Below are 15,596 nucleotides of genomic sequence, written 5' to 3' on the forward strand. Positions count from 1 at the left end.
TATAGGGTGAGGGGCCCTGTAATAGTTATAGGGTGAGGGGCCCTGTAATAGTTATAGGGTTAGGGGCCCTGTAATAGTTATAGGGTTAGGGGCCCTGTAATAGAGGAGTGATAGGTACAGGACAGTTATAGGGTTAGGGGCCCTGTAATAGTTATAGGGTTAGGGGCCCTGTAATAGAGGAGTGATAGGTACAGGACAGTTATAGGGTGAGGGGCCCTGTAATAGAGGAGTGATAGGTACAGGACAGTTATAGGGTGAGGGGCCCTGTAATAGTTATAGGGTGAGGGGCCCTGTAATAGTTATAGGGTGAGGGGCCCTGTAATAGTTATAGGGTTAGGGGCCCTGTAATAGAGGAGTGATAGGTACAGGACAGTTATAGGGTGAGGGGCCCTGTAATAGAGGAGTGATAGGTACAGGACAGTTATAGGGTGAGGGCCCCTGTAATAGTTATAGGGTTAGGGGCCCTGTAATAGTTATAGGGTGAGGGGCCCTGTAATAGAGGAGTGATAGGTACAGGGCAGTTATAGGGCGAGGGGTCCTGTAATAGAGTGATAGGTACAGGACAGTTCTGGGGGGGGGGGTCTGTAATAGGAGTGATAGGTACAGGGCAGTTATAGGGCGAGGGGTCCTGTAATAGAGTGACAGGTACAGGACAGTTATGGGGGGGGGGGGGGGGGGCTGTAATAGGAGTGATAGGTACAGGGCAGTTATTGGGCAGAGGGGTCCTGTAATAGAGTGATAGGTACAGGACAGTTATAGGGTGAGGGGTCCTGTAATAGAGGAGTAATAGGTACAGGACAGTTATAGGGTGAGGGGCCCTGTAATAGAGTGATAGGTACAGGACAGTTATAGGGTGAGGGGCCCTGTAATAGAGGAATGATAGGTACAGGGCAGTTATTGGGCAGAGGGGCCCTGTAACAGAGTGATAGGTACAGGACAGTTATAGGGCGAGGGGCCCTGTAATAGAGGAGTGATAGGTACAGGACAGTTATAGGGCGAGGGCCCTGTAATAGAGGAGTGATAGGTACAGGACAGTTATAGGGGGAGGGGTCCTGTAATAGAGGATAGATAGGTACAGGACAGTTATAGGGTGAGGGGCCCTGTAATAGAGGAGTGATAGGTACAGGACAGTTATAGGGTGAGGGGTCCTGTAATAGAGGAGTAATAGGTACAGGACAGTTATAGGGTGAGGGGTCCTGTAATAGAGGAGTAATAGGTACAGGACAGTTATAGGGCGAGGGGCCCTGTAATAGAGGAGTGATAGGTGCAGGACAGTTATAGGGTGAGGGGCCCTGTAATAGAGGAGTGATAGGTACAGGACAGTTATAGGGTGAGGGGTCCCTGTAATAGAGGAGTGATAGGTACAGGACAGTTATAGGGTAAGGGGCCCTGTAATAGAGGAGTGATAGATACAGATATAAGGGTGGGGGGAGGGGTGTATTGTATGGGACACTTGAAGTGACACTTTAGGAAGGCCCTGGTTTTGTGTGTGATGTGTCCACTCTGTGTCTGTGCTGGTGTCTCGGAGTCCCCTCTTATCTGCGTGTGCGTTAGCATGTTACCTAAGCATGACAGGCAGGGTGTATGTAGGGAGGGGCTCCCCCAGGGCATGTGAGAGACAGGCCTCTGTGCTCCTTACACTGCACCCAGCAGGCAGACACGGCAGTGTTGTTGGTTGTCCGTTGCAGCCCCCCTGCAGCCCCCCTGCTGCCCCCCTGCTGCCCCCCTCCCCAGCAACGTGTGTAATGCTTATGTAAGAGCATAACCTCTGATCATTGTGTATAGTAAGATGGGACAGTCTTACCTCCCCCCTCCTGCAGGGGGAGCAGCCTCTTATTCCCTCGCTCCCTGATCAGTGTGTGTGCCGTGCGTGCTGGGGGAGGGTACAGAGCCCCAGGAGGGGACACCTCTGTCTTGCCCCATCCTGGGGTAGCCCTCAGCATGCTGCTTCTAAATGAGTCCGCACAGCCAACACATTCCCCCCAACTGTGGGGTCCCGCTAGTACAGAGGGGCTTCAGGTCATGCCGCCCCTCCCGCCTTCAAACTGAACATGCTGCCACATAAAAGTGCTGAGTATCACAATGTGTCTGCAGCTTGTGCAGTGGCTGAGGATGCAGAGATTGTCTGAGGGTGATCGTGAGAGCGTTTGGGGGTCTCAGTTTGGGGGTCCCTGGTGTTGTCTCCCTGCAGGTTCACATAACCTTTTACTGGTATGCGCGTTCACTGCCAGGTCTCACAGGTCTCCTTTGCAGATGTCAGAAGGAGCTTTGAATGCCAGAGATGAGATACTCAGTACTGTAATACAATGAAGTATGCTCACGGTTGAGGTTTCCCCTGAAAGCTGCAATGTTTAATTTTGGGGGATTAGTACAGGTACGTTGCTGGGGGAGAGTGCCCCCGGAGTATGCCACTGAGGTACAGAATGAGCGGTACCTTGTAGGGCCCGGTTCTGTTGTCACAGGCTTGTCTCAGAGCGGATACCCAGTGTCTGATGTAGGGGGATTTCTGCGGGCGGCTGTTTTCCTGTGAGGGTCTTTTGAAGCTGAGGAGCCTGCTCCCTTTCATGCAATGTCTCCGCTGACGGACGCTCTCTGCTCGCATAAAATACTCCGGGACTGGGCGTTATCTTCCTAAAATCTGCACAATCTCGGATAAACAGAGGACAGATGTCCCAATAACCGTCCGTCTCTCACAGTCTCTTAGTATTTACATGTCTCTCTGCGCGGTCTCTCTGCCTCTGTCCTTGTCTGTTTTGTTTCTTAGTAGTGTCTGTTCTCTCACGAGCTGTCTCTGTCTCTCTGTTCTCTCACGGTCTGCGTGTGCTTGCAGAGCGGTCTCTGCTGTCTCACGGTCTGCATGTGCTTGCAGAGCAGCGGTCTCGCTGCTCTCACGGTCTGCGTGTGCTTGCAGAGCAGCGGTCTCTGCTTTCTCACGGTCTGCGTGTGCTTGCAGAACGGTCTCGCTGCTCTCTCACGGTCTGCGTGTGCTTGCAGAGTGGTCTCGCTGCTCTCACGGTCTGCGTGTGCTTGCAGAGCGGTCTCGCTGCTCTCTCACGGTCTGCGTGTGCTTGCAGAGCAGCGGTCTCGCTGCTCTCTCACGGTCTGCGTGTGCTTGCAGAGCAGCGGTCTCGCTGCTCTCTCACGGTCTCCGTGTGTTTGCAGAGCGGTCTCGCTGCTTTCTCACGGTCTGCGTGTGCTTGCAGAGCGGTCTCGCTTCTCTTCTCACGGTCTGCGTGTGCTTGCAGAGCGGTCTCGCTGCTCTCACGGTCTGCGTGTGCTTGCAGAGCGGTCTCTCTGCTCTCTCACGGTGTGCGTGTGCTTGCAGAGCGGTCTCTCTGCTCTCTCACGGTGTGCGTGTGCTTGCAGAGCGGTCTCGCTGCTCTCTCACGGTCTACGTGTGCTTGCAGAGCGGTCTCAGAGCGCAGAGTTGGGTGCAGGGGCAGAGGAGGGAAGGAAACGCTCAACTTCAGCGACCTCAGGACAGAGCGGGCGAGAGGAGCGAGCATCGCCCAGCGACGAGGCAAAGACGCGGGCGCAGAAACCCGGAAACATGAGGAGGAACATCCGGTGAGACAGCACAGCTATCTGACACACACACACACACACACACACACACACACACACACACACACACACACACACACACACACACACACACACACACACACACCTGTCTCACACACACCGCTATCTGTCTCACACACACCGCTATCTGTCTCACACACACCGCTATCTGTCACCCCCCCCCCCCCCCCCGCTATCTGTCACATACACTGCTATCTGTCACACACACCGCTATCTGTCACACACACACCGCTATCTGTCACACACACACCGCTATCTGTCACACACACACCGCTATCTGTCACACACACACCCCGCTATCTGTCACACACACACCCCGCTATCTGTCACACACACACCCCGCTATCTGTCACACACACACCCCGCTATCTGTCACACACACACCCCGCTATCTGTCACACACACACCCCCGCTATCTGTCACACACACACACCCCGCTATCTGTCACACACACACACCCCGCTATCTGTCACACACACCCACCCCGCTATCTGTCACACACCCACCCCGCTATCTGTCACACACACACCGCTATCTGTCACACACACACCGCTATCTGTCACACACACACCCACCCCGCTATCTGTCACACACACACCCACCCCGCTATCTGTCACACACACACCCCGCTATCTGTCACACACACACCCCGCTATCTGTCACACACACACCCCGCTATCTGTCACACACACACACCCCGCTATCTGTCACACACACACACCCCGCTATCTGTCACACACACCCACCCCGCTATCTGTCACACACCCACCCCGCTATCTGTCACACACACACCGCTATCTGACACCCACACACCCCGCTATCTGTCACACACACACCCACCCCGCTATCTGTCACACACACACCCACCCCGCTATCTGTCACACACACACCCACCCACCCCGCTATCTGTCACACACACACCGCTATCTGACACCAACACACCCCGCTATCTGACACCCACACACACACCCACCCCGCTATCTGTCACACCCACCCGTACCTGTGAACCCCCCGCTGCCCCCTCTGACCCCCGGCCTCCGCGTGCTGCAGGAAGCTGCTGCGGGAGGACCAGCTGGAGGCCGTTACCAAGACCGCTCAGCAGGAGGAGATGGAACGGCGCCGGCGGCTGGAGCAGCAGAGGAAGGATTACCCGCTCCCGGCACTGCCCTCCCTGCCCGTCACCCCCACCCTGCCTGCTGTGCCACTCGACTTCCTGCACGGTGAGTCCGCCCGTCATGGGGACACGGGGGAAGGGGGCGGGTTGGGGATATGGGGAGGGGGCTGGCTGTTGGTCAGCGGCACCGGTGTATTTACTTCCTGTACGACTTGTGACCTCCAGAGGAGATTGAGCTGAGGACAGGGGAGGTGTCACAGCTGCCCCCCAGGGGTATCAGTCAGGAGGTCATCTGCCTGGATAGCAGTAGCGGGGACAGTGAGGACAGCGAGGACGAGTCAAAGGAAAACCTGCACAGCATCAAAGATGGTGAGAGAGGAGAAGAGAGGGAAATAATATGGGGGGGCGTGACGGGGTGATGGGGGAGGTGGGGGATGCTATAGGTGACATTGCTTGTGCTGTGCAATGTGGTGATGTAACAATGCATTGGCTTTAGCAGGATACCTCCTCTTGATATAACGTCCCTCCCTCCCTCCTCTCTTGCTCTCTCTCCCCTCGCTCCTTTCTTTCAATTCCCTCGCTCCTTTCTTTCTCTCCCCTCGCTCCTTTCTTTCAATTCCCTCGCTCCTTTCTTTCTCTCCCCTCGCTCCTTTCTTTCTCTCCCCTCGCTCCACTCTCCCCCTTCTTTCTCTCTCTCTCCCCCCCACATCTCTCTCTCTCGCACCCCTTCTCTCTCTCTCGCACCCCTTCTCTCTCTCTCGCACCCCTTCTCTCTCTCTCGCACCCCTTCTCTCTCTCTCTCGCACCCCTTCTCTCTCTCTCTCGCACCCCCTTCTCTCTCTCTCTCGCACCACTTCTCTCTCTCTCTCGCACCCCTTCTCTCTCTCTCTCGCACCCCTTCTCTCTCTCTCTCGCACCCCTTCTCTCTCTCTCTCGCACCCCTTCTCTCTCTCTCTCGCACCCCTTCTCTCTCTCTCTTGCACCCCTTCTCTCTCTCTCTCGCACCCCTTCTCTCTCTCTCGCACCCCTTCTCTCTCTCTCTCTCTCTCTCTCGCACCCCTTCTCTCTCTCTCGCACCCCTTCTCTCTCTCTCTCTCTCTCTCTCTCTCTCGCATCCCCTTCTCTCTCTCTCTCTCTCTCTCTCTCTCTCTCTCTCTCTCTCTCTCTCTCTCTCTCGCATCCCCTTCTCTCTCTCTCCGCACCCCTTCTCTCTCTCTCGCACCCCTTCTCTCTCTCTCTCTCGCACCCCCTTCTCTCTCTCTCTCTCTTCCTCCCCTTTTCTCTCTCTCTCCCTCCCCTTCTCTCTCGCACCCCTTCTATCTCTCTCTCTCTCTCTCGCACCCCCTTCTCTCTCTCTCTCGCACCCCCTTCTCTCTCTCCCTCCCCTTCTCTCTCTCCCTCCCCTTCTCTCTCTCCCTCCCCTTCTCTCTCTCTCGCACCCCTTCTCTCTCTCTCGCACCCCTTCTCTCTCTCCCTCCCCTTCTCTCTCTCCCTCCCCTTCTTGCTCTCTCTCTCCCCGCACCCCAGAGGTGATAGAGCTGAGTTCCGGAGAAGAGGAGTCTCTGCAGATCGTGGACAGCGGAGAGTCTGAGGATGAGGGGGATGAGGACCTGGCGGCTGAGAGCAGCGGTTCTCACGTCAATGATACTGTTAACCAGCCGGACGCTCTGGGCCAAGTCCTGGTCAACATCAACCACCCGCCCAACGAGAAGGACATTTACCTGACACGACAGTTGGCGCAGGCAGTCAAACCACACCAGGTCCGTTCCCTGTATACCTGCACCAAGGGGTTAATGTGTATATGCATACAAGCACTCGCTGTATACTGGCACCAAGGGGTTAATATGTATATGCATACAAGCACTCGCTGTATACCTGCACCAAGGGGTTAATGTGTATATGCATACAAGCACTCGCTGTATACCTGCACCAAGGGGTTAATGTGTATATGCATACAAGCACTCGCTGTATACCTGCACCAAGGGGTTAATATGTATATGCATACAAGCACTCGCTGTATACTGGCACCAAGGGGTTAATCTGTATATGCATACAAGCACTCGCTGTATACTGGCACCAAGGGGTTAATGTGTATATGCATACAAGCACTCGCTGTATACCTGCACCAAGGGGTTAATGTGTATATGCATACAAGCACTCGCTGTATACTGGCACCAAGGGGTTAATCTGTATATGCATACAAGCACTCGCTGTATACTGGCACCAAGGGGTTAATGTGTATATGCATACAAGCACTCGCTGTATACTGGCACCAAGGGGTTAATATGTATATGCATACAAGCACTCGCTGTATACTGGCACCAAGGGGTTAATGTGTATATGCATACAAGCACTCGCTGTATACTGGCACCAAGGGGTTAATATGTATATGCATACAAGCACTCGCTGTATACTGGCACCAAGGGGTTAATATGTATATGCATACAAGCACTCGCTGTATACCGGCACCAAGGGGTTAATATGTATATGCATACAAGCACTCGCTGTATACCGGCACCAAGGGGTTAATATGTATATGCATACAAGCACTCGCTGTATACTGGCACCAAGGGGTTAATATGTATATGCATACAAGCACTCGCTGTATACCTGCACCAAGGGGTTAATATGTATATGCATACAAGCACTCGCTGTATACTGGCACCAAGGGGTTAATATGTATATGCATACAAGCACTCGCTGTATACCTGCACCAAGGGGTTAATATGTATATGCATACAAGCACTCGCTGTATACTGGCACCAAGGGGTTAATATGTATATGCATACAAGCACTCGCTGTATACTGGCACCAAGGGGTTAATATGTATATGCATACAAGCACTCGCTGTATACCTGCACCAAGGGGTTAATATGTATATGCATACAAGCACTCGCTGTATACCTGCACCAAGGGGTTAATATGTATATGCATACAAGCACTCGCTGTATACTGGCACCAAGGGGTTAATATGTATATGCATACAAGCACTCGCTGTATATTGGCACCAAGGGGTTAATATGTATATGCATACAAGCACTCGCTGTATACTGGCACCAAGGGGTTAATATGTATATGCATACAAGCACTCGCTGTATACTGGCACCAAGGGGTTAATATGTATATGCATACAAGCACTCGCTGTATACTGGCACCAAGGGGTTAATATGTATATGCATACAAGCACTCGCTGTATACTGGCACCAAGGGGTTAATATGTATATGCATACAAGCACTCGCTGTATACTGGCACCAAGGGGTTAATATGTATATGCATACAAGCACTCGCTGTATACTGGCACCAAGGGGTTAATATGTATATGCATACAAGCACTCGCTGTATACTGGCACCAAGGGGTTAATATGTATATGCATACAAGCACTCGCTGTATACTGGCACCAAGGGGTTAATATGTATATGCATACAAGCACTCGCTGTATACTGGCACCAAGGGGTTAATATGTATATGCATACAAGCACTCGCTGTATACCTGCACCAAGGGGTTAATATGTATATGCATACAAGCACTCGCTGTATACTGGCACCAAGGGGTTAATATGTATATGCATACAAGCACTCGCTGTATACTGGCACCAAGGGGTTAATATGTATATGCATACAAGCACTCGCTGTATACTGGCACCAAGGGGTTAATATGTATATGCATACAAGCACTCGCTGTATACCTGCACCAAGGGGTTAATGTGTATATGCATACAAGCACTCGCTGTATACTGGCACCAAGGGGTTAATATGTATATGCATACAAGCACTCGCTGTATACCTGCACCAAGGGGTTAATATGTATATGCATACAAGCACTCGCTGTATACTGGCACCAAGGGGTTAATATGTATATGCATACAAGCACTCGCTGTATACCTGCACCAAGGGGTTAATATGTATATGCATACAAGCACTCGCTGTATACTGGCACCAAGGGGTTAATATGTATATGCATACAAGCACTCGCTGTAAACTGGCACCAAGGGGTTAATATGTATATGCATACAAGCACTCGCTGTATACTGGCACCAAGGGGTTAATATGTATATGCATACAAGCACTCGCTGTATACTGGCACCAAGGGGTTAATATGTATATGCATACAAGCACTCGCCGTATACTGGCACCAAGGGGTTAATATGTATATGCATACAAGCACTCCCCCCCATCCCTCGCTCCCTCCCCCCCCCATCCCTCGCTCCCTCCCCCCCCCCCCCCATCCCTCGCTCCCTTCCCCCCCCATCCCTCGCTCCCTTTCCCCCCCCATCCCTCGCTCCCTTCCCTCCGATCCCTCGCTACCTTCCCCCCCCATCCCTCGCTCCCTTCCCCCCATCCCTCGCTCCCTTCCCCCCCATCCCTCGCTCCCTTCCCCCCCATCCCTCGCTCCCTTCCCCCCCCATCCCTCGCTCCCTTCCCCCCATCCCTCGCTCCCTTCCCCCCCCATCCCTCGCTCCCTAACCCCCCAACCCTCGCTCTGTACCCCCCCATCCCTCGCTCTCTAACCCCCATCCCTCGCTCAATACCCCTCCATCCCTCGCTCAATACCCCCCATCCCTCTCTCTCTACCCCCCATCCCTCTCTCTCTACCCCCCCATCCCTTGCTCCCTTCCCCCCATCCCTCGCTCCCTTCCCCCCCATCCCTCGCTCCCTTCCCTTCCCCCCCATCCCTCGCTCCCTTCCCCCCCATCCCTCGATCCCTTCCCCCCCATCCCTCGCTCCCTTCCCCCCCTCCCCATCCCTCGCTCCCTTCCCCCCCCATCCCTCGCTCCCTTCCCCCCCATCACTCGCTCCCTTCCCCCCCATCCCTCGCTCCCTTCCCCCCCATCGCTCGCTTTCTAACCCCCCAACCCTCGCTCTCTAACCCCCCAACCCTCGCTCTCTACCCCCCCATCCCTCGCTCTCTACCCCCCATCCCTCGCTCTCTACCCCCATCCCTCGCTCTATACCCCCCCATCCCCCTCTCAATACCCCCCATCCCTCTCTCAATACCCCCCATCCCTCTCTCTCTACCCCCCCCATCCCTCTCTCTCTACCACCCCGCCATCCCTCTCTCTCTACCCCCCCATCCCTCTCTCTCTACCACCCCATCCCTCGCTCTCTACCCCCCATCCCTCTCCCCTTCTTCTCTCTCTCCCTCCGCCCTCTCTTCTCCCCCACTCTTTCCCGCCCCCCTCCCTCTCTGTCTGCACAGTATCACCCAGTAACACCCCGGCTCTCTCTCAGATCGGGGGTATCCGCTTCCTGTACGATAACCTGGTGGAGTCACTGGAGAGGTTTTCTGGCAGCAGTGGGTTTGGCTGTATCCTGGCACACAGTATGGGGCTTGGCAAGACCCTGCAGGTCATCTCCTTCCTGGACGTGCTCTTCCAACACACGTCGGCCAAGACTGTACTCGCCATCGTGCCGGTGAGACCCCCCGGGGGACAGGGGAGCATCAGTACTGTCTGTATACAATAGCATTGATAAGCTTGAGTCTGTACTGTCCGTATATAGCACCACTGAGGCCCTGCCCCAGGCCTGGCCCTGAGATCCTGTCCCTACGGCTCTGTCCCGGCAGCTCTTCCCTGGCCTGTCCCTGAGGCGCAGTGTCTGTCCCTTGCAGGTGAACACTCTGCAGAACTGGCTAGCTGAGTTTAACATATGGCTCCCACCCCTGGAAGCCCTCCCCCCCGATTACAACCCCGAGGAGGTCCGGCCGCGAGCATTCAAAGTCCACACCATGAACGACGAGCACAAGTAAGTCTGAGGAGCCCCCTGCGCTGCTGGAGAGGGGAGCGCCTGGTCACCCCGCCAGCTGTGCCCAGTTACCCAGTCCCTGCGCTGCTGGAGAGGGGAGCGCCAGGTCACCCCCGCCCCCTGCGCCCAGTTACCCAGTCCCTGCGCTGCTGGAGAGGGGAGCGCCAGGTCACCCCGGCCTCCTGCGCCCAGTTACCCAGTCCCTGCGCTGCTGGAGAGGGGAGCGCCAGGTCACCCCCGCCCCCTGCGCCCAGTTACCCAGTCCCTGCGCTGCTGGAGAGGGGAGCGCCAGGTCACCCCGGCCTCCTGCGCCCAGTTACCCAGTCCCTGCGCTGCTGGAGAGGGGAGCGCCAGGTCACCCCGGCCTCCTGCGCCCTGTTACCCAGTCCCTGCGCTGCTGGAGAGGGGAGCGCCTGGTCACCCCGCCTCCTGCGCCCAGTTACCCAGTCCCTGCGCTGCTGGAGAGGGGAGCGCCAGGTCACCCCTGCGCCCAGTTACCCAGTCCCTGCGCTGCTGGAGAGGGGAGCGCCAGGTCACCCCCGCCCCCTGCGCCCAGTTACCCGGTCCCTGCGCTGCTGGAGAGGGGAGCGCCAGGTCACCCCCCGCCCCCTGCGCCCAGTTACCCGGTCCCTGCGCTGCTGGAGAGGGGAGCGCCTGGTCACCCCCGCCCCCTGCGCCCAGTTACCCAGTCCCTGCGCTGCTGGAGGAGGGAGCGCCTGGTCACCCCCGCCACCTGCGCCCAGTTACCCGGTCCCTGCGCTGCTGGAGAGGGGAGCGCCAGGTCACCCCCGCCCCCGGCGCCCAGTTACCCAGTCCCTGCGCTGCTGGAGGAGGGAGCGCCAGGTCACCCCCGCCCCCTGCGCCCAGTTACCCAGTCCCTGCGCTGCTGGAGAGGGGAGCGCCAGGTCACCCCGCCCCCTGCGCCCAGTTACCCAGTCCCTGCGCTGCTGGAGGAGGGAGCGCCTGGTCACCCCCGCCACCTGCGCCCAGTTACCCGGTCCCTGCGCTGCTGGAGAGGGGAGCGCCTGGTCACCCCCGCCTCCTGCGCCCAGTTACCCAGTCCCTGCGCTGCTGGAGGAGGGAGCGCCTGGTCACCCCGCCTCCTGCGCCCAGTTACCCAGTCCCTGCGCTGCTGGAGAGGGGAGCGCCTGGTCACCCCCGCCACCTGCGCCCAGTTACCCAGTCCCTGCGCTGCTGGAGAGGGGAGCGCCAGGTCACCCCCGCCCCCTGCGCCCAGTTACCCAGTCCCTGCGCTGCTGGAGAGGGGAGCGCCTGGTCACCCCCGCCCCCTGCGCCCAGTTACCCAGTCCCTGCGCTGCTGGAGAGGGGAGCGCCTGGTCACACCTGCGCCCAGTTACCCAGTCCCTGCGCTGCTGGAGAGGGGAGCGCCTGGTCACCCCCGCCCCCTGCGCCCAGTTACCCAGTCCCTGCGCTGCTGGAGAGGGGAGCGCCAGGTCACCCCGGCCTCCTGCGCCCAGTTACCCAGTCCCTGCGCTGCTGGAGGAGGGAGCGCCAGGTCACCCCCGCCCCCTGCGCCCAGTTACCCAGTCCCTGCGCTGCTGGAGAGGGGAGCGCCTGGTCCCCCCGCCCCCTGCGCCCAGTTACCCAGTCCCTGCGCTGCTGGAGGAGGGAGCGCCTGGTCACCCCGCCCCCTGCGCCCAGTTACCCAGTCCCTGCGCTGCTGGAGAGGGGAGCGCCTGGTCACCCCCGCCACCTGCGCCCTGTTACCCGGTCCCTGCGCTGCTGGAGAGGGGAGCGCCAGGTCACCCCCGCCCCCTGCGCCCAGTTACCCAGTCCCTGCGCTGCTGGAGAGGGGAGCGCCAGGTCACCCCCGCCACCTGCGCCCAGTTACCCGGTCCCTGCGCTGCTGGAGAGGGGAGCGCCAGGTCACCCCCGCCACCTGCGCCCAGTTACCCAGTCCCTGCGCTGCTGGAGAGGGGAGCGCCAGGTCACCCCGGCCTCCTGCGCCCAGTTACCCAGTCCCTGCGCTGCTGGAGGAGGGAGCGCCAGGTCACCCCTGCGCCCAGTTACCCGGTCCCTGCGCTGCTGGAGAGGGGAGCGCCAGGTCACCCCCCGCCCCCTGCGCCCAGTTACCCGGTCCCTGCGCTGCTGGAGAGTGGAGCGCCTGGTCACCCCCGCCCCCTGCGCCCAGTTACCCAGTCCCTGCGCTGCTGGAGGAGGGAGCGCCTGGTCACCCCCGCCACCTGCGCCCAGTTACCCGGTCCCTGCGCTGCTGGAGAGGGGAGCGCCAGGTCACCCCCGCCCCCTGCGCCCAGTTACCCAGTCCCTGCGCTGCTGGAGGAGGGAGCGCCTGGTCACCCCGCCTCCTGCGCCCAGTTACCCAGTCCCTGCGCTGCTGGAGAGGGGAGCGCCTGGTCACCCCCGCCCCCTGCGCCCAGTTACCCAGTCCCTGCGCTGCTGGAGAGGGGAGCGCCAGGTCACCCCCGCCTCCTGCGCCCAGTTACCCAGTCCCTGCGCTGCTGGAGGAGGGAGCGCCTGGTCACCCCGCCTCCTGCGCCCAGTTACCCAGTCCCTGCGCTGCTGGAGAGGGGAGCGCCTGGTCACCCCCGCCCCCTGCGCCCAGTTACCCAGTCCCTGCGCTGCTGGAGAGGGGAGCGCCTGGTCACCCCCGCCCCCTGCGCCCAGTTACCCAGTCCCTGCGCTGCTGGAGAGGGGAGCGCCAGGTCACCCCGGCCTCCTGCGCCCAGTTACCCAGTCCCTGCGCTGCTGGAGGAGGGAGCGCCAGGTCACCCCCGCCCCCTGCGCCCAGTTACCCAGTCCCTGCGCTGCTGGAGAGGGGAGCGCCTGGTCCCCCCGCCCCCTGCGCCCAGTTACCCAGTCCCTGCGCTGCTGGAGGAGGGAGCGCCTGGTCACCCCGCCCCCTGCGCCCAGTTACCCAGTCCCTGCGCTGCTGGAGAGGGGAGCGCCTGGTCACCCCCGCCCCCTGCGCCCTGTTACCCGGTCCCTGCGCTGCTGGAGAGGGGAGCGCCAGGTCACCCCCGCCCCCTGCGCCCAGTTACCCAGTCCCTGCGCTGCTGGAGAGGGGAGCGCCTGGTCACCCCGCCCCCTGCGCCCAGTTACCCAGTCCCTGCGCTGCTGGAGGAGGGAGCGCCTGGTCACCCCGCCACCTGCGCCCAGTTACCCGGTCCCTGCGCTGCTGGAGAGGGGAGCGCCAGGTCACCCCCGCCACCTGCGCCCAGTTACCCAGTCCCTGCGCTGCTGGAGAGGGGAGCGCCAGGTCACCCCGGCCTCCTGCGCCCAGTTACCCAGTCCCTGCGCTGCTGGAGGAGGGAGCGCCAGGTCACCCCGCCCCCTGCGCCCAGTTACCCAGTCCCTGCGCTGCTGGAGAGGGGAGCGCCTGGTCACCCCGCCCCCTGCGCCCAGTTACCCAGTCCCTGCGCTGCTGGAGGAGGGAGCGCCTGGTCACCCCGCCCCCTGCGCCCAGTTACCCAGTCCCTGCGCTGCTGGAGGAGGGAGCGCCTGGTCAACCCGCCCCCTGCGCCCAGTTACCCAGTCCCTGCGCTGCTGGAGAGGGGAGCGCCTGGTCACCCCCGCCACCTGCGCCCTGTTACCCGGTCCCTGCGCTGCTGGAGAGGGGAGCGCCAGGTCACCCCCGCCCCCTGCGCCCAGTTACCCAGTCCCTGCGCTGCTGGAGAGGGGAGCGCCAGGTCACCCCCGCCCCCTGCGCCCAGTTACCCGGTCCCTGCGCTGCTGGAGAGGGGAGCGCCAGGTCACCCCCGCCCCCTGCGCCCAGTTACCCAGTCCCTGCGCTGCTGGAGAGGGGAGCGCCTGGTCACCCCCGCCACCTGCGCCCAGTTACCCAGTCCCTGCGCTGCTGGAGAGGGGAGCGCCTGGTCACCCCCGCCTCCTGCGCCCAGTTACCCAGTCCCTGCGCTGCTGTAGAGGGGAGCGCCTGGTCACCCCGCCCCCTGCGCCCAGTTACCCAGTCCCTGCGCTGCTGTAGAGGGGAGCGCCTGGTCACCCCGCCCCCTGCGCCCAGTTACCCAGTCCCTGCGCTGCTGTAGAGGGGAGCGCCAGGTCACCCCGGCCTCCTGCGCCCAGTTACCCAGTCCCTGCGCTGCTGGAGGAGGGAGCGCCAGGTCACCCCGGCCTCCTGCGCCCAGTTACCCGTTCCCTGCGCTGCTGGAGAGGGGAGCGCCAGGTCACCCCGGCCTCCTGCGCCCAGTTACCCAGTCCCTGCGCTGCTGGAGAAGGGAGCGCCTGGTCACCCCGCCACCTGCGCCCAGTTACCCAGTCCCTGCGCTGCTGGAGGAGGGGAGCGCCTGGTCACCCCGCCACCTGCGCCCAGTTACCCAGTCCCTGCGCTGCTGGAGAGGGGAGCGCCTGGTCACCCCGCCCCCTGCGCCCAGTTACCCAGTCCCTGCGCTGCTGGAGAGGGGAGCGCCTGGTCACCCCCGCCACCTGCGCCCAGTTACCCAGTCCCTGCGCTGCTGGAGAGGGGAGCGCCTGGTCACCCCGCCCCCTGCGCCCAGTTACCCAGTCCCTGCGCTGCTGGAGAGGGGAGCGCCTGGTCACCCCCGCCACCTGCGCCCAGTTACCCAGTCCCTGCGCTGCTGGAGAGGGGAGCGCCTGGTCACCCCGGCCTCCTGCGCCCAGTTACCCGGTCCCTGCGCTGCTGGAGAGGGGAGCGCCTGGTCACCCCCGCCTCCTGCGCCCAGTTACCCAGTCCCTGCGCTGCTGGAGAGGGGAGCGCCAGGTCACCCCGCCACCTGCGCCCAGTTACCCAGTCCCTGCGCTGCTGGAGAGGGGAGCGCCTGGTCACCCCGCCCCCTGCGCCCAGTTACCCAGTCCCTGCGCTGCTGGAGAAGGGAGCGCCTGGTCACCCCGCCCCCTGCGCCCAGTTACCCAGTCCCTGCGCTGCTGGAGAAGGGAGCGCCTGGTCACCCCCGCCCCCTGCGCCCAGTTACCCAGTCACTGCGCTGCTGGAGAAGGGAGCGCCTGGTCACCCCCGCCCCCTGCGCCCAGTTACCCAGTCACTGCGCTGCTGGAGAAGGGAGCGCCTGGTCACCCCCGCCCCCTGCGCCCAGTTACCCAGTCACTGCGCTGCTGGAGAAGGGAGCGCCTGGTCACCCCCGCCTCCTGCGCCCAGTTACCCAGTCCCTGCGCTGCTGGAGAAGGGAGCGCCTGGTCAC

At 60.5% G+C, this 15,596-nt stretch overlaps 1 protein-coding gene across 1 annotated transcript in view; it reads left to right on the forward strand.

Annotated features, from left to right (window-relative positions):
* The window catches only part of RAD54L2 (RAD54 like 2), a 56,018-nt gene that overhangs the window by 2,940 nt on the left and 37,482 nt on the right, over nucleotides 1-15,596 (forward strand). Inside the window, exons 3-8 of the mRNA XM_075573646.1 lie at nucleotides 3,408-3,567; nucleotides 4,636-4,805; nucleotides 4,925-5,068; nucleotides 6,227-6,459; nucleotides 9,931-10,113; nucleotides 10,310-10,443. Coding sequence (XP_075429761.1) covers nucleotides 3,408-3,567; nucleotides 4,636-4,805; nucleotides 4,925-5,068; nucleotides 6,227-6,459; nucleotides 9,931-10,113; nucleotides 10,310-10,443 — 1,024 coding nt within the window. The remainder of the gene's footprint in view (nucleotides 1-3,407; nucleotides 3,568-4,635; nucleotides 4,806-4,924; nucleotides 5,069-6,226; nucleotides 6,460-9,930; nucleotides 10,114-10,309; nucleotides 10,444-15,596) is intronic.

Source organism: Ascaphus truei, chromosome 17 (assembly GCF_040206685.1).
Source record: "Ascaphus truei isolate aAscTru1 chromosome 17, aAscTru1.hap1, whole genome shotgun sequence".
Taxonomy (NCBI): domain Eukaryota; kingdom Metazoa; phylum Chordata; class Amphibia; order Anura; family Ascaphidae; genus Ascaphus; species Ascaphus truei.